General features: G+C 32.2%; 2 protein-coding genes across 2 annotated transcripts; one reads left to right on the top strand and one right to left on the bottom strand.

The window, feature by feature from the left end:
* Positions 1-847: 847 nt before the first annotated feature.
* Positions 848-4,284, top strand: LOC132717399 (uncharacterized). Its single transcript, XM_060700860.1, has 3 exons — positions 848-1,138; positions 2,513-2,584; positions 3,771-4,284. The coding sequence occupies exons 1-3, from the start codon at positions 880-882 to the stop codon at positions 4,244-4,246; spliced, it is 807 nt and encodes a 268-aa protein (XP_060556843.1). The 5' UTR covers positions 848-879; the 3' UTR covers positions 4,247-4,284.
* Positions 4,285-16,441: 12,157 nt separating this feature from the next.
* Positions 16,442-23,519, bottom strand: LOC132717400 (B1 bradykinin receptor-like). Its single transcript, XM_060700862.1, has 2 exons — positions 22,124-23,519; positions 16,442-16,753 (listed from the first exon to the last, which is right to left on the bottom strand). The coding sequence occupies exons 1-2, from the start codon at positions 23,429-23,431 to the stop codon at positions 16,676-16,678; spliced, it is 1,386 nt and encodes a 461-aa protein (XP_060556845.1). The 5' UTR covers positions 23,432-23,519; the 3' UTR covers positions 16,442-16,675.
* Positions 23,520-25,349: the final 1,830 nt, after the last annotated feature.

The following is a 25,349-nucleotide window of genomic DNA, read 5'->3' as shown; positions in this document are numbered from 1 at the left end:
AATACAAGAGTAACTATCCTGCTAATGCAATATTGAATATTTTTCATTAAGAATATATAAAACTTCAGTATGTACATGCATGTATATCTAAACCTTTGAATTGACACAGCTAAAAAAGTGTGTTTGAATATCTTAAGCATAATCGTATTGAACAAAATTGTCGTTGGATACCATTATCAATAATGGAAAATAACACATGAAGGAGCGATGGGTTGTTTTACATGACGTTATTTCCCTTTTATTGATTGTTCTTCCTTTTTCAAATTCATTGATTTGTACAATGATTTGTTTTAGACACTTATTCGTGATTTCCCATCAATGTTTCAATTGCATAAAAATAGAAACCTTAAAGAACGCCCAAAAAGGCAAAATTGAAGATGTTGTTAAGTCTGTCTTTGGCTGATTGTGGGTAGTGCCTCAAAGTCAAATGCTATCAATTCTGTGTGCGCTTACCAGTATGCGCAGACGAAAGTGTGCGCATGTTCATGTGTAAGTGCAAGTTTGGGATGAAGTAGATACAAAACTTTCAGAAATCATAACATGTCAAATATCTATTTATTTATATTTTTTTGAAAGTTCATTACAGACTATCACATCGATTATACAAATCAAACAGGAAGAATAAGTTTAATAACAAATTTCAAAATTGCTACATGTCAAAATTAACTGCTTTTTGATGTCATCTTTGTCTAAAAATGTTTGACTTACACTATATCTTAAAGCAAACTTGAAGGAACTGAAGTTTATTGTCGCCTAACTGTGTCATTCATTAGTATCTTCATTGTTTTAAACCTTATCTAGATTACAAGTTACTTTACTTTAATCAGTAGGCATATCCTATAAGGAAGATAAGAAAGCGGAATAGAAGATTTTTATAAAATGGTGGTTTTAAAGTATAGAAATTATATGATACTGTTATTGCTTGTAACACATACAATCGCATCAGGGAAAGAAAAACGTTTGCTTCTCCATTCCGAAGCTGATATGGCTACAGAGCTGATTCGACTCCGGAGTGAGTTAGCCAACGTCACTCAACAACTCGGTGCTGTTGTTTCCAAATACGCCAATGTTAGTCAACAACTTGATAATGCTCTTGCCGATATTAAGTATTTGAAATCGACACAGCCAATCATCGATTGTAAGTTTCTTTATAATATGTATTTTTCCTGTACGGTTTCAAATTATGTACAAAATAATGATAATGTTCGTATAACTGTGTAATAATTAAACATATTTGTGCATACAAATTACATTAAATGTCAATAACTCTAAAAAGCATATGCCAATACTTAAAAAAGTAAAATAACATTAACATTGATTGTATATGAAAAACCATCTTTTCAAGTAAGTTTAAAATAAAATACAGAAGACAATTTTTGAACATGTTTAACTTTCGTGTTTGTTTTGGTTGTTTTTTTATGATGTTTGTTAATTATCAATGCATTTTGCAATAAGCGAAGACAGTATTTTCCGTACATAGCGTATTTTTATGTTTGGATATTGAACACATATCCACATATGGACCACACTGTGAATTTTGGTCATAATTATCTTTATTTGTCGCTGATGTCAAGAGAAGTTACAAGTTTGTGTGAATGTTTTACATCATTAACATTTGAAACTGTATGATAATAGTGTTCTGAGCCTATTTTTCAGACATTTATGTCATCGAAATGTTAGATGTTGACACACCTACAATGATCCCACCAAAAAGACTGTAACCAGAGTCTTTCAAATAGTACGGTCTGGACTCGGACCAATTTTACGAAAAAAAATATCTCGGCTGATGTTATTTACAAATATTTGATGTTTAATTTGGTGCATTTTCAAACGGGCGCCGTTTGTCTGCAAATAATCTGCTATCTATGTTATTTTAAAAACATATTATTGCTTTAAAAACATTGTTTTCTGTAATTCACAAGTTTAAAGAACATCATGTTGTTAGAACTTTCACTTTTGCTTTTGTATTTAATTTTCACCATTTTCTTGAACACTTAAAATATGTGGATATTGAAAACTGTACCAAGTTATTCCGAGACATCTTTAATTGTAATGAAAAGGGTTTACATGGCTCGTTTCCAAACCAATCTATTTGAAAGATCCTGCTGTAACAAATGGCAATAGATGAACATGAATTTCTAAATATTTCGAGGAACTTAATATTGGTCGTAAAGCATTTCTATTTTTTAACAATTATACTTCATTTTTTACAAATTTGAAAAATTTACATTTCAATTTCCTGAAAATGGCGTCCTCATATGGGAGTTTAAGTATCATATGTTTTACAGGAAACCAACATAAATTTCTAAGAAATGCACTTTTCGATCAACAATATTGAGTTGGTTTACCGTGGAATGATCGTCAGTCGCATATTTTATCAGAATCTGATTGATTTGATAATTTTTTTGACACTATTGTGTCCTTTCTTCACGTATGTTATTATGGCGGAAAAACACATTTTATGCCAATTTTTTGTCACTTGTTTATTATGCTATTCTTTATGTGTTTTAAGTGCATCAAGGGTCTGTATATATCCGATGGGGAAAGAAAAGCTGTCCAAACACCACAGAGATGGTTTATCACGGTACGTTGATGTCGCAGAATCGTATCAATTGTGTTGTTACATGATGTTTGTTATTGTATGTCTCGTGTTGAGAAGTGAACACTGCAAATTATGTTTTGTACATGACCAAATACTGTTGTATCATTTAGTGAGTTCCTTTAACATAACATTTTCTATATTTTCTACATTCATTCATTCATTCGTTCATTCATTCATTCATTCATTCATTCATTCATTCATTCATTCATTCATTCATTCATTCATTCATTCATTCATTTCTCATTCATTCGTTCGTTCATTCATTCATTCATTTATTCATTTATTTTCATTACAAATTTTTACTAACAACATACACGGGCCTCAGTTTATAATTCTATATACCCACTTAACTGTCACGCAAGCTCATTGGAACGAGAGACTTTGACGGTGTATAGCTACAAGTCAATTCGCATTTCTCTCTATATCAATCAAATATTCGAAAAAGGACTGCATATAGCTTACGCGGATGAGAAAAAAAGAACTCGAAATTGTAAAACTTATCGTTCAGTATCGTCCTCATATGGGAGTTAAACCAACACATGTGTTACCGGGAACCAACATATCATTTTAACCGATACACATGTCGGTGAACCAATAAGTTTGCCAATTTACATAAATCTGTAAACACTGGAAAGGTCCATTGGATATACTTAAGTTCTAGATTTCCCCTTTTAACAGGAGATGATGTTCCATTTTTATAGCAAGCAATGAATATTTTATTGTCATATATTTACTTCTTGATCTTGCACATCGTTGTATTGAGTCAATACACTAGAGTGAGTTCCATCTAAAACTAAAACAAGTCAAGTTGTATATTAAGTTTTTTCGCGGTATGAAAAGCAATGTGCAACGCTGTTAAACCAAAACAAACAAACAAACAAACACACAAAGAAATAATTGTTGATAAATAAGATGCACCCCAATGCTTCGCCCTTGTGCCCTGTCCTGTTTTTTGTGTTGTGCCCAGCTTGGTTTCTTGGCTCCGTTTTATGGTTTTGTTGAAAATGCCGCCGTTCCTCGTTGAATTTTGTTTACATATTTTGACATTATATATTGCTTTGTTCATTGAAATGCAACCATCCTGATAACATTTGTATATTAATGTACATGTTACAAATATACTGAACTCTGTCTGGCCTCAAACTTTTCATATGCTTTATAATTTTAGGATATACTGCTGGAAAACATTACAAACACAAAGGAAGTGGAGCAAATAATATTTGTTTGCCTTCTGATCCGACATGGTTAAACTATGTAGACGGGATACAGAATTTGAGGGCTTCAGTATATGGTACAGAGACTGACATACCATCTAGTCCTTTTTTCAAATATGCTATTAATCAACAGGACATGCCCTGTGCTGTATGCAGATCTGATAAGTCTACGACTCTGATGATACCAGCCCGTAAAAACTGCTACCCAGGGTGGACTTTAGAATATAACGGTTACCTTGTAGGTGCTTCAACAACCCTGTATTTCGCATATGAATATGTCTGTTTAGATAAAGAACCAGACTTTCTCGATCATGGTGCAAGTAATGACGATCAACATGTTTTCCATCTGGTTGAAGGTCACTGCGGCTCACTTCCTTGTCCACCGTATGTCAACGGACGTGAATTAGCTTGTGTCGTATGCTCTAAATAGATTGTAAGATCTGCTTCATACAATAAATGTATAACAAGTTTTAACATCTTTAATTGCTTAATAATATTTTTTTCTTATCGTTTGTCAATATATCAGTATGCTCTTTGAAAGGTTGTTACCTTACGCGATAGAAAACAGTGATATCTGATATCAAGATAGCTTTATCGAATACTTTTCGACATCCTAAGTGCATGCAATTAAAATAAATATGTTTAATGCGTTAAAATTGCGTTTTGTCTTATTAGATTAGAAGGTTTATACATATAAAGTAAATAAGAATTGGTTTAAATTATTCAGTTTTGCGAATTAGAGAAAGGTTCAATAAAACCGAACCGAGAATACAGTTTCGCTTCTTTTGTTTCTGTGTCTCGCGAGATAGCGGCAGATGAGAAATTAAGGAATTTATTATATAATCAAGAGAGCGTTCTTTTAACTTTCCAATTATGTTTCTCGTATTTCGTTTCACGTTCTTCAGAGAACAAAGGTAAACAGATATATAGCCCATTATAGAATATGGTATTTAATGTAGGTTTGTAGGTAAGTTATTATAATGGAGACTAATATGGTCATTATTTCTTTTTATTACGTTTAGAACAGTATCTGATTTAGGTTGGCGTAATTATTATTAACTAGACGTAGAATATCGGATTAACCTAATGTTACAACATCAAAATTAATGACGATTCTAATTTCCCATGAGGCCCTCTGTCATTTTTTTAATAAATATTGTTTTATGTAATCACACGATGTGACATTTTAATATGAATATGTTGTTTTTGTTTGTTTGTCACTAATGTACCATTACTTATTATAAAACTAATAATATAAAAACGCGTCACCCTATTTAATTTTTTTTCAAATATCCTTATAACAACCATGTTAGGCAACGTTAAGGAAGGAGGTAAGAAAATGAATTTTGCATTTGAGATGTTTGTACCACAGTAATGAGGATGCTTGATTTGTTCCAAAGTACTCTTAACGCTAGTTCTGAAAACTTCCAAACTGGTGATGACCAAACAGAGGTTTTTAAAAGGCGACATTAATCGGAAGCAATGATATAAGACCGAATCTTTGCAAAAATGAAGACTTTGTTTTATTGAGTCAGTTACATAAATGCAATGATAAGCCTGTCACATTCTGAGACTGCATTTAAAGCGGCATTATGCTCATATTTTCATTTTCAAGTTGAGATGATTTGACTATATCAAAAGATTGAATTGACTAACAATTAATATTGGAAAATGTTTAGGATAAATATAAACCTTGCTTCAATATAAAAGGACTGTCCCACTCTTTTTAAAAAATTGAACGTTACAGGTAAATTTCGATGGATACTTTGGTGTAAAAAAGTAGTTATATTATGGATGAAATGACTTTAATTTCCATTTTAAATATAAAATAATATGGCAGAATGTGCAAGAAAAATATCTGACAAATGTTGCGGTTCGGATCGGAATATCCATCCCTCGGATCCCGCCCAATGGCCTCGGGGCGGATATTTTGATATGAATCGCAACATATACAGATATTTTTATGCCTTTTCACGTTATCATCACCAATTCATTATTGCTATCGCAGATAGCATGTGATTGATAAGCTGATAGATATTTTTGAAATGGACAAAGTATATAAAATATTTACGAATAATATCCCCTTACGTGTACGTCGTGAGAAGACACATGGCATCGGCAGAAGATTTGAAGACTGGCGACGGCGAAAAAACGATCGGAACTTGTGCTGCGGACCAGCTGCCGAAGTCCTGACTAAAGCCGAGGGGAGTGGCCCTACAAAGTAGGCTTCGGGTCGACGAGGATGGTGTGCTAGGGTGCGTGAGCCCCTTGCACGGTTAGACGGCTTGAACGGCAGGCCTTTTGTTGGCACAAACAGCCTTTTTAAGGCTACCCTTTCATTTTGTCTCAGGTTACTGTACATTTAGGTTCTCATTGATTGCCGTACATGCAGTGACTTACTTTTGGCTCAACATTCATATTTTTGGCTAATACTCCGTGGAAATTGCATGGAGGTAAATTATCACCACTTTGTGCTTCAAAATTAACTCTTTATTAACTCTTTTAAGAGCATGACTGGTGACATGTCCGGGGTCCGTACTCGACGGCGAAAGCTGCATTTTGTGCCCTTACGGGCGAATGGACCCTCATGAAGCATAAACTACATACATCCGCTCCCGGCTGTTTCAACTTCGCCCCAGCGTTAAAGAAGGGACGGGACATAATTAAACTTTATGTAAAACACAATGTTTTAAAATCCACTCCCTCCCACCACTAATATGCGATTACCGAAGTCTTTTGCCGCCGCATAATTTATATGTTTTCAGAAAGTCGAAACCGTACAAATATTTCGTCACGGCTGGAGTTTTCCTAAGTTGCTGAAAAAGAACTGGTTATAAGAGAGCTTCTGTTCATGCACACAAAGAAAAAAAACATTAATTGGCTATCGTTATCGGAGCTTATGCGATTGGTGTCTTGTAGCATAGTTACTGTAGTTATTTCAATAAAAATTTTTCATAATCTATCATAACGTATGTGACAGATATCGGGACATACACGTAACTTTTTTACAAAATGCCTTATATTCCTTATATTACCAGCCATTGACAAAATTATCGCCAAACCTTAAGAAATAAGTACAGTTATAAAAATATATTCTTTGTGTTTTTGTGATGGGATAAATAATTATATCTTACAATCAGAAATACTTTTACGCATTAGTTATATGTTTTAGTAAGCTTTACCTGAGATAACTGAATTGTTGTAATAGACATATTTGCAGTAAAATGCAAACCAGCAAATCTGTAGAAAAAAAACATTATGAGAAGAAATAATAATATCTTAAAACCAGATATTCTTTACACATTATTTATATTCTTATGTAATTTTATCAAACAAACGAGATTTATTAATTTGTTTTACACGACAATTTTGTTACAGCCGTTATAAAGATTTTACTACCATTTGTACTTAATAAAAACAACAACTATATCATATCAAATCCGCAAAAAACGTCTTAGTTTTGATAAAAACGAGATATAAACGTGAAGTTTGAAAAAAAACAACACTTTCAGGAACGTCTTAGATATCTTTATTCTTATTGTTTACAGAGTCTGTGAAAACATGTGAAAACAAACATAACAAAGATTGTGTGTAGGCAACTGAGAATGTATAACTTTAAACTTGTTTGTCGAAATAAACTTCAAGGCTAATTTCGTGAAAGGAAGAAAAGAATGTTAGTGAGTAACTAAAATATTTTCTAAAATATCGTTCCCATGGAAATATGTTTATGAGAATTTCATATATTTACAAAATGTCCTAATGTGAGAATATAATGTTGTCTTAAGAATGAATATGCTTTGCTTTATTAGCAGCAAAATTTTCTTTTCAATAAAAGTGTACTTTCTGTCAAAAGCCAAGAAGAAAACTCTCGTCTTAGGTGAAGCAATCTGACCTTTAGAATTCATATCCAGTACGCAATTGTGACACTTTATTTACGTCAAGTATGGTTCTATATGATTTCTTAGAATTCTACAATCTGTAAAGTTTGTTTTCGTTATTTCACGATTTGTTAATGAATATATTTTACAAACACTCTTAAGACGTCAGTATGGACTTAAAGGTCATGTTATTTATGTCAGTATGTTGAATCATCTAAATTATGACATTGGAAAAATGAGACATTTTTTCAACCAAAGTACATGTAAAAAGAAAAAAGAATGATTCATAGCGCAAGTTTTGTAAAATAAGTTATTTCGTGCTTGCAGATTTCAAATTTGAAAAACGGCATTTTTTCTTTTCCCTATCATTGTGCAACTATCAACTTTGAATTGACCAAACAAAAGTGGGCTGAAAAAAGTCAATTAATTGAACTCAATTGTATTAGTTCATTTCGAAATTATAAATTTAAAGAAAATTGTTTCTACATTGAAAATTTGGTGACGCAAGCAACAAAAAAAACCCCGTAAAATCACAATGAAACATATTTGAGCCGCGTCACGACAAAACCAGTCTGATCAGGATCCATGCTGTTTCGCTTACAAACTCTATAACAAGTAGAGAAACTGATAGCGAACAGCATGGATCCTGATAAGACTGTGCGGATGCGCAGGCTGGTCTGGATCCATGCTAGTCGCAAACCCATTATGTTGGTTTTGTCGTGACATGGCTCATTTTATCCTTTGAACAAGACGGTGTCGTATTTTGCCTTTTATATCTGCCATATTAATTTACGAGGATTTCACACGATCTAGGTTTGGAGAATTTTGGATACCGCTATGTCCATACAAGAAATGTTTTCCATGCGAATTCGAAAGCAATGGAAATTTGAGTGTTATCGTGAACACATATTTCTGCATCTGCGTGTCAGTCACGTGACTTTACTTGCAAAGATGTTATAATTGTTTGAAATTAATATATTTAAGAGATTTAATGCATGCAGAAGATATGACGCGCGTGTGTATGTTACATCCTACATTTTCAAAGGGTTGAAAGTCACTGGTTATGTGCCTATTAATTCGGACTCTGAGACTATAGGCCTGCATGGAGGAGGAAGTGTCTATGAAAATACTTTTAAAAGTGATGGATGCACAAAGAATATGGGAACAAAAGTAACTAATCATTGATGACATCAAAGTATTTTCCCGTTATTTTTTCTTCTTCAAATGCTTCATTGTATTCACAGTAATGTCTCTAGGATGTGTGTCAATTCATTTAGCTTTATTTGGCAAGAACTTGCTTTTACTGTTGGTAAAAGCAACAGAACTTTTAGAACTGTCCATTTTAACGTGTTGGTCAACCTTTTAGCTTCTTTTATAACTATATTAAATAGTACGATAAAAAACGTATTGTTTTTCAGTTCAAATTGTACTCCCTCGTTAAAATAATGGCAATGTTGGCTGTCCGCATTTAATATTTTATAGAAATAAATCAGCGAAAACCCAGTATCTTTCCAACTAACTGCCCATAAAAAACAACTATTTTATGCTAATTAACATTTCTGTAACATAATATGTGCTAAAGTAAACACCAAGTTTTTTTACAACTGTTTTCATCCTATAACTATCATCCTATTAACTCTCGTTAAACTCAAGATATAAAAAGCCCTTATTGGAAATTACATTTTTATTGTGGCAAAGAAATAAAATTTAACAAGTGCAGAGAATTTTCTTACTCGGGAATAATGATTGAAACAAATTTGGTCACCATTCTAGATTTTGAGCTATCTGCCCCTCAAAAATGAGTGTTTTTATTTTTACTGTAAGGTTATTTGCAATTTTAGATAACTCATAATTGTGTAAAGCAACACATCCTGTAATTTAAAATTTGTGTTTGATAGTTTATTCCCTGTCAAGGGGCAAAATTTACTGGAATTTGTTGCGACATATTTTATTCTATAGTTGTTTATGCAAAATGCAGTATGTTTTCTAACTAAAGCATAGCCAAATATATTTTAGATCAAATTGTTTTAAACTTAATTAATGATTAAAAATGAATTAACAAATTAAATTTTAAATAAAATAACGCATGTTACAATAACCTTAAGTTTTAGTATCTGCTCCTGAAATTGACCTAAAATATTTCAAACTCAATTTCTGGCACTCCTTGAAGGGCGTTTCCCAGCACTCCATTCTCCATTCGAGCCAAGTGTAACAAAGCTTGACCTAAAGTATTCAAAACTCATTTTCAGGGTCAGATGTGGTGACCCCTTTTTTCAATTTGTTCAATCATGGTTCACTTTCATTATGCAAAATTCAAGATCTCTGCGTTAGTTAAAATCCATTCCATTCTGTTTTAAATTGCTTTTAATTTATGATAACTAGATTCGAAAATATGAATAACTACTAGTAGTAGTATAGGTTGCTATTCAACTCCATATCATTTCTGATGTCACAGGTCACGTGGGATGGCAACATTGACAATAGTTAGAAAACGGCTATACTTCTACTGGTTTGAAATTTAAAGAAAGTTTTCCTGTTTTAATTACTTTTTGTGTTTTTTACGAACAAAATGTTAAAAATGTTTGCACACCATACAGCGTTATTACAGCGTGAAAGAAAATCATTGTACATTTGACTTTGATCAAGGTTTTCCTGACCTCTGTTGGCCTTTTTTACAACGTACTGTTAATTAGATGTCGGCCATTTGACATATATAAAAATTTCAGGTTTGAGGTTAAATGCAAAAAAGAAAAAAAAAATATTTGAATTGTTTAAAAAGTAGACATGATTTAATGGCATGTCCTTAAAAATGGTTCATTAAATTCCTCTACAAATCAAACATGAAATTTTTCACTTTATGATTTATGAATAAAAATGATATATAATATTTCAAACTAAAAGTCAATTAATAAAATAATTCGAATAGTTGACAGTGATATTTAATTTTCAATTATACATATGCTGTGAACATATTATGTATCTAATTAATTGGTTCTAACTTTACATATGATTCAATCTGCTCTTTCTTTACATTATAGGATGGAAACAATTTATCAAGAAGCTAATTGCATACTATTAGACGTATAAATAGAGTAAATATCGCGTGTGACGTTAAGGATTTAGTACGATTTTAAATTGCTACTTTAACTTACAATTCGAAGCCTGTACGTCCTTTGGTCAGTCAGTTACCCATGAAACTAAATTGTTTCAGATAATTAGAGACTGGAGGGGTCAACCAATGAGCTAAACAAGAACGTTTCCTTGTTGGTGTCTTCATTTAAAGTTGCGATGAACTGTGTTATGTCGTATATTCTAACACGACTCGCATTTTCCCCATTGAACATAAAAGAACCGAAAGTGTGTGTTATCATGCAATAAAATCACAGTTTGACGTTCTATATTTAGACATGTGTCGTAATCACATGACGTAACCACTAAAAATGTGACGCGCTGAAAATAAGTACAGAAACAAATCAGGCGCAATATAGGTTAATATCAGGTACGGCAGCATTTTTTGTTGATGTCGTGTTTGAATCGGAATAATATATCCAAAAACAGTGATTTTATCGCTTGATAACATCACTGTTTGTCGTTCGGATGCCCATCCTCTCATCCGAACTCCAAACAGTGATGTTATCAAGCGATAAAATCACTGTTTTGGATATATTATTTCTTAAATTACGCCGCTCTATTAACGTTCTTGATATGATGTCGTTTACGCGTTTACGCGGTGATTACCAACGCATAAGCAGGACATGTTTATGTGGCTGCAACATGAACAAAACTATTTGAATTACATACGATAGTGGTACATTATTTAAGCTAAGTTTTAACAATATAGGACCTTGATTTTTCTTATTTTTGTGTGACCACTTTATCAAGCTTTGAGCAAGACTTTTAGAGACGATAATTCTGACAAAGATCTTGAAACCCGGGTTTTACCTTTCAGCAAAACCGAGATAAATCACGTGTTGCTTGAAAAAAAGGCAGAAATGCGGTCTTGTGGTAAAACTACCACCCTAGTCTAAGATTACTACAAACACAACAACGATCATCATTGTCATTTTTCCAGCCTTCGGAAATTGTCATGTATAAATAAAAAAAGTTCCTTATCGTAGATATTCTTTATGTATCATTTTGATGATATCTACAGCAATGTGGCCATACCACGTGACTTTTCGGGTACGGAACACGCCGATTTTCACCCGATTCAGGTATGTTTTTTATTCATAACTTATTTATTACTCAACCGATTTTGATCAGATAAGGCGCAGAGTACCCGTAATTATATCAGCTTTCCACGGTATATCAAAATTCTGAAAACCCCTGAATGGTTTTTGAGAACATTCGAGAACAGTTTTCTTCTCATAGCCGGGGCCGAGGGGAACGGTACACACTCATTTGTCATAACAAGCGATTTCTAGCAAATCATATGTTTTTTGTCACTATTTCATAGAAAAATACATGTTAAATCTGATATATTTACTTTGTCCAATGTATCGAGTGAATGCAGTGATGTTTTAGCATATTTTCATAAAGTAATGTTGAAATGGTACGGAACACACTGTTATTTAAAAAGATACGGTACACACAATTTCTGTCTTTGAAATAATTATAAAATAAAATATATGAAAATTTAATTTGAATTATAATATGAGTGATTTGTTTTCATAGTTATACATTTTATTAATTTAAACGAGAACCCTGGGACCTGTTTTGCAATGTATCATTATGCTTACAGTTTGATGTAAACAGGATTACTAAAAAAATAAAAGAACATTTTGAGAGTACGTAGCGCAAAATTCGATTTTAAATGTTAATTAAACAATTAATATTTGGCTATAAAATGTTAATATTTTTATACCTGAATCGGGTGAAAAATCGGCGTGTTCCGTACCCGAAAAGTCACGTGGTATGGCCACATTGTACAGGTTTATATAAGTCGGCATGATCAAACATCGAGACACGAAAATCCATGTGTCTTAACGTGGCTACTGCATTGTTGCCAATACTTGTTTTCTGATGAGAGATTCCTTTCAAATGCATACAAACAACAAATATCAAAATATCATCAAATAAAATTGCCTATATAATGACTCTAAACAGAAACTTTATTCCATAAGTGTTAATGAGGTCACAAAAGTTATTGACGCAGATAAATTAGCAATTCTATGCCATGAATCATCGAAAAATTTTAATGTTAGAATGTCATACATTAAAGATGCATGACTCCAGATGAGCAAAAATATTCCAAGAAGATTAAACTTGAGATAAATGTACTAAGAATTTAAGAATAGTAAATGTTTCCAAAATAAAGTAATAATTGACATGATTTTATGCTGTCTCACTAATTCATAAAAAAATATAACTCCGCAGTGAAATTAAATGATAAGTAACATAAATCTACATTTAAAGCGGTCCTAAGCTTTTCTAGACGTTAAATGTGTTATTTTTAGATAAATGGATTTATATTATTGTCAAATCAAAAGAATAAATGTGAAAAATGAATTTACCGGCAAAAGAGTACATAAACAATCAGGAAATCCCTCAGTACCTCTAATCCACCGGTCCACCGATCCGCTTTTTTATATTTGAATAAGTAAAGGGGACGATTCATTTCCCGATTTTCTATATTGAAAAACGACCGTCACTGACTCTCGAGACGCTGTTTTGAAAAAGGCTATGCACTTTTCCAAAACAAAAGTACTGAAATACTGAAACAACACACAATTGTTTTTTCCTACAAAAATAAAAGCTGAAGGCCACTTTAACCATGTCTGTGTATGCATGACCTTTTATCGTATACATGTGAACAAATTGTTAATTATTTAACCATGACTGTGTATGAATGACCTTTTATCGTATACATCGAACAAAATGTTAATTATTTAACCATGACTGTGTATGAATGACCTTTTATCGTATACATCGAACAAAATGTTAATTATTGATGCACATTATTGATATAAACATGTATCATATATATCAAAGTGAATGATATTATATAATTTCACAGTGAAATTATCAAAATCCGTGTACAATATAAACATTGTAACATGAAAATATGTGAAATTGGAACAATAATGAAACACCCAACAATACAAAATTAAAACTGTTGCAGTTCTATTTGATTAAACCTGTTCAAAATTGTGGTATTTGCTGGCTACAATCTAATCCACACCACCTAGCACCGGTTCGAAGCAGAATAAAACATTTAAATGAGAAAATGGATAATCTACTTACAAGACTGAAAACCTTTTTTTGCCCCTTAATATTGAACGTGCGTACGAATGCGTTTGTTTGCCTCATTTCAATGTTCGCGTTGGCATAACCAGATGATGATTCACACGTTATTAGCAGACGACTTGTTAATTCGTTGTAGAATGTTAGAGGTCATGCAAATTTCACGTGAAACAAGTACCATGTGAGATTCCATATGAGTATCTAAAGATATCTTGATGCAGAACAACACGTTATGTAAAAAAAAATCAAAAAAAAAATCAGAAACATTGAAGGCCGAACGCAGGACAAAACTAAAACTGTTTTGTTTTAGACTTTGTTTTATGGAATCTGAAAAGACCGTAGACAGAAGTGAGAGACGGGGTTCATTCACTTATGAACTCTTTAATTCAGAAAGTCATTTTTTTCTTAATTACGGTGAAAAAACATTATTCTGATATAACAATAAAAATAACACGCGTGTTCTTATTTTAAACTTAGTCGTACAAAAGAAACAAAAAAATAAATATATGTTTTAAAGAAATACATTTATACGAACCTAAAACCAACCAGCACGCCCTGCAATCTCTAATAGTGGTTGACATTACGTCTGGACGAAATTAGTCACTTTATAGACGAACTCTTTATAACACCAGAGTCGAGTTCTCACGTGTTTTAACATAAGGCAAATGTGTATTTTCATAAGTAATGACCTTCATGAATAATAAAATCATGAATGGTAAATGTGAGATCATAGTTGCATTTTTACAATATTTTGAGTCCGGACAGAATGGTTAATGTCGCTGGCTTCGAGCTTCTTGCCTTTTACTGCTGTTGATTCAAATCCTGCCCGAGACTTTGAATTCTTTTATGGGAAGCCATCCAGACCATTCGTCCATAAAATAGTGCACGGAGGGGCACCTGAGGCCTTTCTCTACCAGTAAAGCTTAAATGTCGCCATATGTGTCCAAGAGACATAAAACACCGATCTTGAATACTCTTTTGCACGACTTAGTCATGACCTGTTGTATTTGAATATTTCTTCATTAATAGTACATTCATTTACTTTTTTGCCGGTCATGTGAAACGAGTAGCTATTGATGTATAAATGCCTTAGTTTTCTTAGCATGTGATAGTTCTATGCAAAGCCTTTATTTCACAATCTTGATAAGATAACAACTTCTTTAATTGCCTCCATTGTACAGCTTTCAGAAACTTAGCAACAATATACACAGTCCTAAATACAACGACATAAAGATTACCATATAAGGTCTTAACAATCAAAGCTTCAATCAACTTTAATAATTAATGATGACGATGGTACTAACTAGTACACCAATTGCGTGCAGCCGGAGATTCAAGTTTTTAATTCCGTGATTAACATTTCAAAGGGATTTAATCAGTTTTTCTTATAGCCATCTCACTGTACATAAAAAATTATGTAAGCCGTCATACAAAGACATAAGGCTGTATACCGTGTTGCATAATTACCGCGTCGTCAAGAGAATTGGCCTATTGGAGATAACATTAATGTGATGTCTAAGAAATTGATTGCTTTTTGCTCAGTGTATATTCAGACATGTATAGGGTATATTTTGATAACTTATCTACTTAACCTCCGGAATTTCTTAAAAACGTTTGTCCATTTCCAAATTTTTGAAACTGCTTTTGACATCAATTTGAAAATTTGAAGTTGCACAGTTAAACAGTATAGAGGTAAAACGGCCGCTTGTTCTAAAGTTTGATTGTAGTTGTTTGCAATATCTCATAAAAACTACCTAAGAGCAAAGTTTAAATGCTTTTATTGACATAGGAAGATGTAAAAAGTATTACAAAATCGGATCATGTATCGAACACTTAACAACAAAATCCATATATAATTTCTTCCGTGGGTTGTTGTCATGCAATGTACTAAATACCAAATACTAATAATATAATTATTTATGGTCATAAATGCCCTGGAATATGGACCGCTTTTAGTTCGGGTATCTTCATCACCCGTAAGATAATTATATTTTCAAGAATTTGTCATAGACATGAGAATGAATCTTAAAAGATATTCTGGCACTAGTAATAATTAATATATTCACTGTAGAGACCGTACTTATTTGTATCTTTAACTTGAATTTGAAATTAAATTTCAATCATTAATAAGTAAATGCAGGAGTAGTGATACTGGCTAGTGAGCATAGTGTCAAGGCTGGAATGGACATCTCGCACTGTACATGTATGTGATTCTTTAAGATGAATACGATTTTTGTGGAAAAAAAGAAAGAAATTTCTCACCAAAGTAGCCGAAATTGCTCATTTTAACGCGAATCCAAGAATCAATTGATCAGTCGGTTGATATCTTAACATTGGAGGGATTGGGCGGTGCGTGGGTTGTCAGTAGGAGGTGTTAATTTACAATACAAGAACAATTCACTGTTTTATTTTTATCTATTTACAAATGTATTCAAACAAAGATAACACATCGTATGTCATTAACAAAAACATAACAAATTAACAAACGTCATTTGAAAACAATTTTGATATATATCTAACATATTTCTTTTTACAATATTTATTTCTGTGATATGTATTTTAATAATGCTGTGAATGTATACAAACAATGAAATTTATTCTGATATTTTCACATACCAGTAAAATATTTCAATTATTCTAACTCTACCATCACATTTCTTAAGTTTAACCTAAAATATGAACAGCATTTTTCGCAAAAATAAATAAATAGATATTTGTATATACAATTTTCCTCCGCATTACAATATATATTCCAGAAATATCCACTTTATGAGTGTTTCAAAGTATTCCTTCAAGGCGTTTGTGTAATAAACTACCTATGTGTATTTAGGGATATAAATACATATCTAACGAAATATTATTTAAAAACAGATAAACAATGTTGTTTCCATACTCCTGTGGTATTTTCTTAAAACTGTATTGAGTAAAATAAAATGTCTCGAATTAGTATTGTACTTTAACAGAATAAAATGTTCCGGGAAAAAAATGAAAAAAATGTTTCGCTATTTTTGCACGTAGAATTCTTGCCATCCAGTGTAAGTGCAATGCCCATAAGAATTCGTACAAATATGTTTCTTTCATGTTAATAGTTTGGGATTATACTTTTTTTAAAATTCAAAGCAATAATTTTATTAGCTACAGCTTAATAAACTTAAAAAATCCAATTAAACCAAATAAAGGGGAAAAAACGATAAAAAACAACAAAACACTAAAATCAAATGCAGCAAAGTAACCCATATAGCTTATATACAATGAAATAATAATAATAATAATAATAAAAAAATAATAATAATAATTAAATAATAGTAATATTAATGCTATTATGATAATATTGATGACGATGATGATGATGACGACAACGACGATGTTGTTGATGATGATGATGATAATAATAATATATTGCGATACAACACCGACCAGTAGCAATGACTTGTCTATGCTGTAATATTTTATTTTGTTTTTGTTTTGTTTTTACAAAAATGCATTAACTGGCAACAACAACTATCGGAAAATGCGACACGTATGTTTTTTTCCTGTTACTTTCATTAAGGCATTTTTTAAAAAAAATTTAAAAGAAGGACAAAATCTTGAAAAATGAAACCAATATTAATGTCAGTGCAAAAGAAATATGATGCGAATTGGACGGAATCATAGTATGAAAATGCATGATATTTGTTTTTATCAAAATTGCAAAATTGAAAACATACCGTAACTTTTTAATCTATAACTGTCTAAACAATTTTAAGGGTTCAAGGAAAGACAAGAACATTTAGTCAGAAAATTTGAATACGTTTTTTTCTTCCTGAAGAAAAGGCAAACCTTTGTTTTATCATGCTATAATCATGCATTTGGCGTGTGAGTTTAGAGGCCTTTCACGCAAGGAAAGCCGCGTTGAATGTAAAAATAAAGTCGCAAAACATAATTTAAGTGATTAAAGCATTTTAATACAAAACACTAAATCACTGTAACATAACTATTTGTCAAAAGAAAAAGTATCAGCAATTAGTCTTAAAACCGTTTCGGAAATTATTAAAGATCATCAAAAAATAATTAAATCTTTGAGGAATAAAAATAGCGTTTTGGAACTAAATAACCCTTAAATTCTTAAAATATTCAAAATTATTTATGGGCATTAATAAATGCTGAGAAAAACAGCTAAGAAAATGAATGAATGAATGAATGAATGAATAAATGAAAAAATACATAAATAAATATATGAATAAATAAATAAATAGATAAATGAATGAATGACTGAATGAATGAATGAATGAATGAATAAATGAATAAATGAATAAATGAATGAATGAATGAATGAATGAATAAATAAATATATGCTTCCTTAGATACTACAACAACAACAACAACAAGCAACAGAATGAAATATAATTCAACAAAAAATAAGCAAGAAATAGCAAACATTTATGACATGGAAAAGTACCTTAATCGTAATCAAAAGAAAATCTTTTAAATGATCACAATTTAAGAAAATAATACAGCATGCGTTTAAACTTGTTAGCGGAGAATTTAATCTTTATGACACTGCTCGTATGTAACGTCAATTTTCACTGGAAAATCGCAGCACTTATATAATGTACAATGTAAATGTAGATACATCGTTGCTATAAATTTATTAAATTGTTTTAATTTTTCCTCAAATACAGAATTATACTCCTTATTTTTTTGCAGAAGTTGTGACAGGTTATATGACTGCATATAAACGGTTGCGTGTATACACATATGTAAGCTCTGGGTTTGTAAGTTTAAAACCATATAATACTTAACAAATAAAACATGGCTTTTCGGGCAAAATGCAAGTTTACGGACTGGCAGCGCAGCTTCGGGCCGTATACCTTCCTCAGTCTGACCAACCTGTCCGTAAATTTGCATATTGCCCTGAACACCATGTTTTATTTGTTAACTATACATATCATTTCGACTTGTGTTTGCTTTCTTACCAATACACACTTTATGATAAGTAATAAAAGAACTAAATTCAACATTTCTCTGTTGTTATATAAGTTTATAAAAAATTATCTTTTAGAAAACTTACACATTTTTTCAGATGTCAAAATATTACATAATCAAATTCTACCTAATAATACGAAAGATGTTTAAGCATAGTTGTATCTTCCGAAGATGACCAAAACTTTTTATTAATTTATGTAAATATAAAAGTTATCTTTAAAACTACATGCCTTCAGATGAGAAAAACAAGAAAAATGAACTTGAGAAAATGAACAAATATTTATAGAAAAGGAAAAAAAAGAAGAAAGATTCAAGTAATAATGTACATGTTATGTTCTATAAAGGACTGATATTGCAGTATTATTCGCCATATTTGTACTGCTTGACTAACGCAGAAATGACTATATTTTTATATATTTTTTTTGGTAATTTACGTGGATTGTAAATGCCGTTCGCAATGTATAAATTACTTTCTTTGCCTCACAATATTTTACTTTTAAAAAAAATCTTAATTTTTATCAAAGCAAGTATGAAACTGAAGGCATGTTGCTTTAAAAATATTCAACTTTAACACTGGACAGATATAGGAATGGCAAAAATTCAAAATATGACAAGTCATAATGACGTTTATGATTTACGGATTATTACGAATAATGCCAACGTTTGTCGAACATGTGATAATTGTTAAATACTACAAACATGTTCGTAACAAATGAGCCGCGTCATGACAAAACCAACATAATGGGTTTGCGACCAGCATGGATCCAGACCAGACTGCGTCCCGCGCAGTCTGATCAGGATCAATGCTGTTCGTTTACAAACCTTATTACAAGTAGAGAGACTGATAGCGAACAGCATGGATTCTGATCAGACTGCGCGGGGGCGCAGGCTGGTCTGGATCCATGCTGGTCGCAAACCCATTATGTTGGTTATGTCATGACACGACTCAAATCTTCTTATGTGTATGAGAAATACTTAAAAATATACATGCTATATATGTATATATGTATAAATTCATATCCAAACTTTAAAACAAATGAAATTGAAATCTTGCATTCATAAACAATCAAAAATACAATGAGTTTCAAATATTTGAAGTTAAAATGAAAAATCAGTCTTTTGTAGCAAAGAAAAATTAACATATCACGCATTAAAACACAAATTCGCATTCAATTATTTACACGTTTTTTTTTTTTAAATTATACAAAACTCACAACATCATTAACAACGTTATCATTTACAAATACCACAAAAAATCTGTTCTTAACATTTATTCGTGCTTTAAAATGTACAAATTGATTAACACTTTAATATGAATAACGTTTACATTATAAATATATAGACTGAAAAAATAAATATATATGAAAAGTTCGAGAAAGAGAAAAGGAATGATCAATAAACCAAAATTAAATAAACCAAACAGGGAGTGATTCCATTGTGTATCAAGTTTTCAAATTTGGCACCTTTCTTTGCCTTTAAATTTTGAAATTTTACAAACTGTTGAATTTGTTAGTTGTTTAAAAATATCTAAAAATACACAGACAACAGATAACGTCACGAGAAATATTGACTAAACAATCAGTTTTGAAAAATTTACATTAAGGAAATTATGATGTAAATCATGCATTAATACAGATTTTTAGAAAAAATTAATAGTCAGTTGTAAATCTAAATCTTTTTTTTTTCGCTAACTGACTGTCCCAAAGCTTTTACTTTCCAGGACAAATTAATGATTTTCAATTTTATGCGTTCGAGGATATCGTGATAAGAAATATATCAATACATAGTCTTGACTGTTGAAACTTCAATATAAATATAAAAATATATAAAACTGTTTGAAAATCTTTCGTAAATAGTATTTTGATCATAAGGAGATCTATTATAAAAAAGAAAATAAAAAACCTGATGGCAAAACATAAGTTATAGTACAAATTCGGCATATCTCACATATTTTATAAAGAACACAATCACATCATTTCCTTCCACTGTATCTAAAAGTGGAAAATACGAATTTGCCAAATTTACACGAAAACACTGACTTTTGCGCTCACTGAACGCCGCATTTCCTTGTTGACCTTGTTAATCATATTTTATCCTTTTTACACACAGTGCAAAGGGTATATATATTATTAGTTATTAAGATCGTTGACAGGTTATATGGCCCTATATAAACGGCTATTTGTAAATATAACACGAGCCGTTAAACGAGGGTTATATTGCAAACCGACGTTTATATACGGACATATTACCTGTCAACAATCTTTATAACGAATTTATAAAACAGCAAGCATCATTTTTAGAGAAAAAAGTAAGATTTCTTCATGAATCGACAGCAGCCGTGTATATAAAACTACATGTATATAATCGTCAGAATTATCAAATGAAAAATGACGTTACAAAAGTGCAGTACAATGTATTATAAATATACGAAACTGACAGAAAAATCTATGGTGGCTGATTTGCGTCAAGAAGTAGTTTCGCTCCGCGGGGCGCCGGACGAAATCACGGAAATATGACAATGTCATCACTTTGTTGTATCCTCATGATTTCGCCAGGCGCCCCGCGGAGCTGTAGTATGAATAAGTCTTCACGTTGACGAACTTTTGTGCTTTCCGCGGAAGTACGGTGTGGCACAAATCAGCCACCATCAAAATCAACTAATCAGATATCAATGTCATTCGGACCTAAAAAATATTGTTTATAAAGATGAGCAGTAATACAAAAGTACATCTGTCATTTTAATATTGTTGTGAATAATTACTCACCCGGAGTCCTAAATCACCTGGTATCCTACCAACATAAAATATTGTTTGATTTTATTTACCTGTCAAATGCCTACTGATAATATTGTCAATGCATATCGGTAAAAGTAAGAGTTCATAAAATAGTTATATAGCCCAATAGGATAAACTACGGGTTTATAATACGTCTTGTAAGACCAAGATCGCGAAGGTCTATGCTTTAGTTATTAACGTTTTTATCTTTATTGAAGCTTGATGATTTTTTTTATTTTGTGACCACGGTCTATACATTAAGCTGATGTGACTTTTCAAAACATTAGTAACATACTTCATATTAGTTCTCGTAAACTACACGGGCAGAACCAAAGTTGGGTCGAATATTTTTTAATGAGTTCAAAATGTATTCATAATTGACAGGTCAGTAAAATCAGACTTAATATTATTTTTATAGGATCATTAACACAGAGTAAATCAATGTTCGTGGCACTCTTCTATCAGTTGCTCCGACTCAAATGCAAGTAAACATGGCGGAGACTGACAAACAAATTCGCTTCCTATTGATGGAAGCTGAGAAAAACGTATTTCGTTTAAGTGTATATCAACTAGCCTCGAGTGTTGTTGTTCTCCTGCTAACTCATTGTTAAGTATTTCATTTGTCTGTTTACTCATATTGCCAAGTTTCTGGATTTTGCGATGGCAGTCAAACATCCCGCGACAATACCGGACGTTTAACGACAGTCGCATCATGGCGCTTCTAAAGCTACGCCCACAAGCACTATACAATAAAAAGTTGACTGAAAAGTTAGCGTAGTACAAAATTTGGAAAAGAACTTGAATGAATCCCTCTGTTTCCGTAAATCTCACATTTTCCGCCAGCATTGACCTAAATAAGAACTGGACTTTTATTGCATGACTGGGCAGGTTAAGTACCAGAAAGACGACAACGGTCACTACAAGCATTCGTGTAAGTTTTGTCTGTGCCTCTGTCGCTTGCCGAACTGTAGGATGGGAGATACTTTCGGATCTATTATTTTGGTGTTCAGAGTGTCCGCTGTTTGTTTCGTCTGCAGTCGAGGTAGCAGAACTTTCCAATTCTGTCTTGTAGAATTTTGATATGTGGACAAAAAGGCGTGTGATCATGAATAAGATCATGGTAAAAGGCACAACCAGGGTGAGGACAGTGTCGATCACAGAGAGTATCATAGCCGTCTTTTCGTCTTTAGGCATGATAAGACATACTTCGGTATTGGTCCCTGGGTACTGAACAACTTTTGCAATAACAAATCCATGAATATACATAAGTCCTCCGAGAACCGATATAATTCCGACAATTTTCCTTGCACTGTTTGGACGACAAAGCTTCGGACTTTTCTGTGGGTGGAATACAGATATGTACATCTCCAATGTAAACGCATTGACAAACCAGATAGAGGTAAAACTGAAGACAAAGGACGTGTATACAGTCATTTGACAAATGCCTTCCTTGTGAAAGAATCGTATATCGAGAGATTCAAGCCATCCTATACCCAAACAAACAAGAAATCCAGTATCTGAAAATGCAAGAGCGGCAAGATAAACACTAGTTGATATGCGCTTCAGAGGCGATGCGACGAAGACTATGAAACAAATTGTGTTTCCTAAAACTCCCGTACCAATTATAACAGGAACTATGTAAGTTTGTAAAATATCTTTTGCTTGTTCGTAATATCCAATGTTCGGCATTTCCGGAATGTTCTCAGTGTATGAAGGAGATACATTGTGAATATCAGCCACGAGTACGTTCTCCATATTCAGTATCGCACCAAGCAGCTAGTTCACTGTCACTACAGAGAATATTGTCTACAATCGTCTACAAGGCAATCGTCTCATTATCAGGTACATCGCTATTGACGTTAACTAAATACCGTTGCCATGCTAACGATTTCACAATTAATTATCGTGATCATTGAAGTCGATAATATGGCAGTGACATAACTTCATCTGAAAATATAAAGAAACATTTTTTTATTATTTGTTTTATAGACATTATTATTTTCTTTCACATCTTTTTGATTTTTATTGAAAGTTCCTATTTTTTTATTACTGGAAAAAAGCCTTAAAGAAATCGATTTCCAAAACATTTTTAAATGAGAATTTCATACCATTGAATTTTTCTCAAATACATGAAAAATTTAACGTTTGCTCTCTCTCTCTCTCCAAATCAAAATAAAAACAAACCACAAACAAGCAATTTCATTCATACTAATACAATAAAATACGTACATTATCAAATTAATTTGTTCCAACAAGCTTATTCATTTTTACAACCGATAATTTCGTTCAGAAATAAGCAAACTGTCAATTTGTGATTTTTTTTTTTTTTGGGGGGGGGGGGGGGTGGCGGTGGATTTCCCCTCAATAGATGTATTTTCCCTGTAAATGTTTTTTGTAAATATTGAAAGATGGAGAAGTTCATTTATTGAATTTAGCACAGCAAGGGTTAAAAGGACATATAAAATTTCAGATTCATTCCAGTCTAAGACCGACACGTGCGAATTTTTTCTCTTTCATAACTTTCTTATGAACCTGCTAACGCGCAATCTTTCTATTATTGATCGATGATTTCTATTTATTAAACAAATCCAACATAAATCAGCAACTTTAAAGGTCCAAATTTCCTCAAAAATGCTTTTTGTTTTTCTCCAAGCTTTTTTAATAAGTATTTATATAGTGACCTGCTATAAATTCCAAGAGGTTGCTAATCGGCCAAATACCTCAACCATCGTTTGCTTCTATTATGCACTTACAGTAATGGGAGTATTCTGTATAAAATTAAAAATACTGCTTTGTTTAAATTTTGCCACTTTTATAACAAAAAATTTCAAATTATGCGCTACTTTTTTTCTGGTTTTAAGCTTCTAAATGCTTTAAAATCATTCCTTAATCCCTATAAAACTTTTACAAGTAAAAAAGAATTCGTTTCTGAGGCATAATGTGTCTTTAAGTGATTTTACGTATTAAATTCATGTCACATTCTCGCATATAAGGATAGAGTAGTGAATATTCTAATATTAACGGAGGTCTATAAGTTAAATGCAATAAAAAATAAACACCCTATCAAGTTATAAAAAGTATTTGCTCATGCACATGGTAATCTGTATTTTCGTAAAAGTTATATTTCATATGAAAAACTCGTATATGGCATATTTCGTATATACACTGTATTACTATTTGTATGGAAAACTCGTGATTGGTATATTTCGTGTATTTTATCTTTCGGATACCCACGGCCGAACCCTTGATTTCATGTTGTAAGGAAATCTTGTATCATAGTTTGGAGACCTTTCTGTTGAAAATGTGTCAGGGTTAAATCGTATACATATACATGCACAGTGCGTTAACTGGAGTGCGGGTATTAGTTACCCGCACTCCAGAGCATGCCTATTGATTGGCTCATTTTTGCTGGGGTTTACATATTTTGACGGCAGAGAAAGGGAAAGCGACAGAAATGTCATATCCAGATGTTCGTTCATTGGTTCATTTTTGCCGGGGTTTCATATTGTGATACAGGGAACGTGCTTTTATGTTTGACTATGATACAAAAGAGAAAGAACACCAAAACTCTCGGCAATCTGATTTATACTCGGGGGCTACGCCCCCTCGTACAAATCAGATAGCCTCGTGTTTCGGTGCTCTTTCTATTACTTGGCGTTGTGTTCTATTCGTT

The sequence above is a fragment of the Ruditapes philippinarum genome, unplaced genomic scaffold (genome assembly GCF_026571515.1).
Source record: "Ruditapes philippinarum isolate M1 unplaced genomic scaffold, ASM2657151v2 ctg3435_1_1_1_1, whole genome shotgun sequence".
In the NCBI taxonomy this organism is placed as follows: Eukaryota; Metazoa; Mollusca; class Bivalvia; order Venerida; family Veneridae; genus Ruditapes; species Ruditapes philippinarum.
Note: the sequence above shows the minus strand (reverse complement) of the source record. Positions and strands in the feature narration are given on the sequence as shown.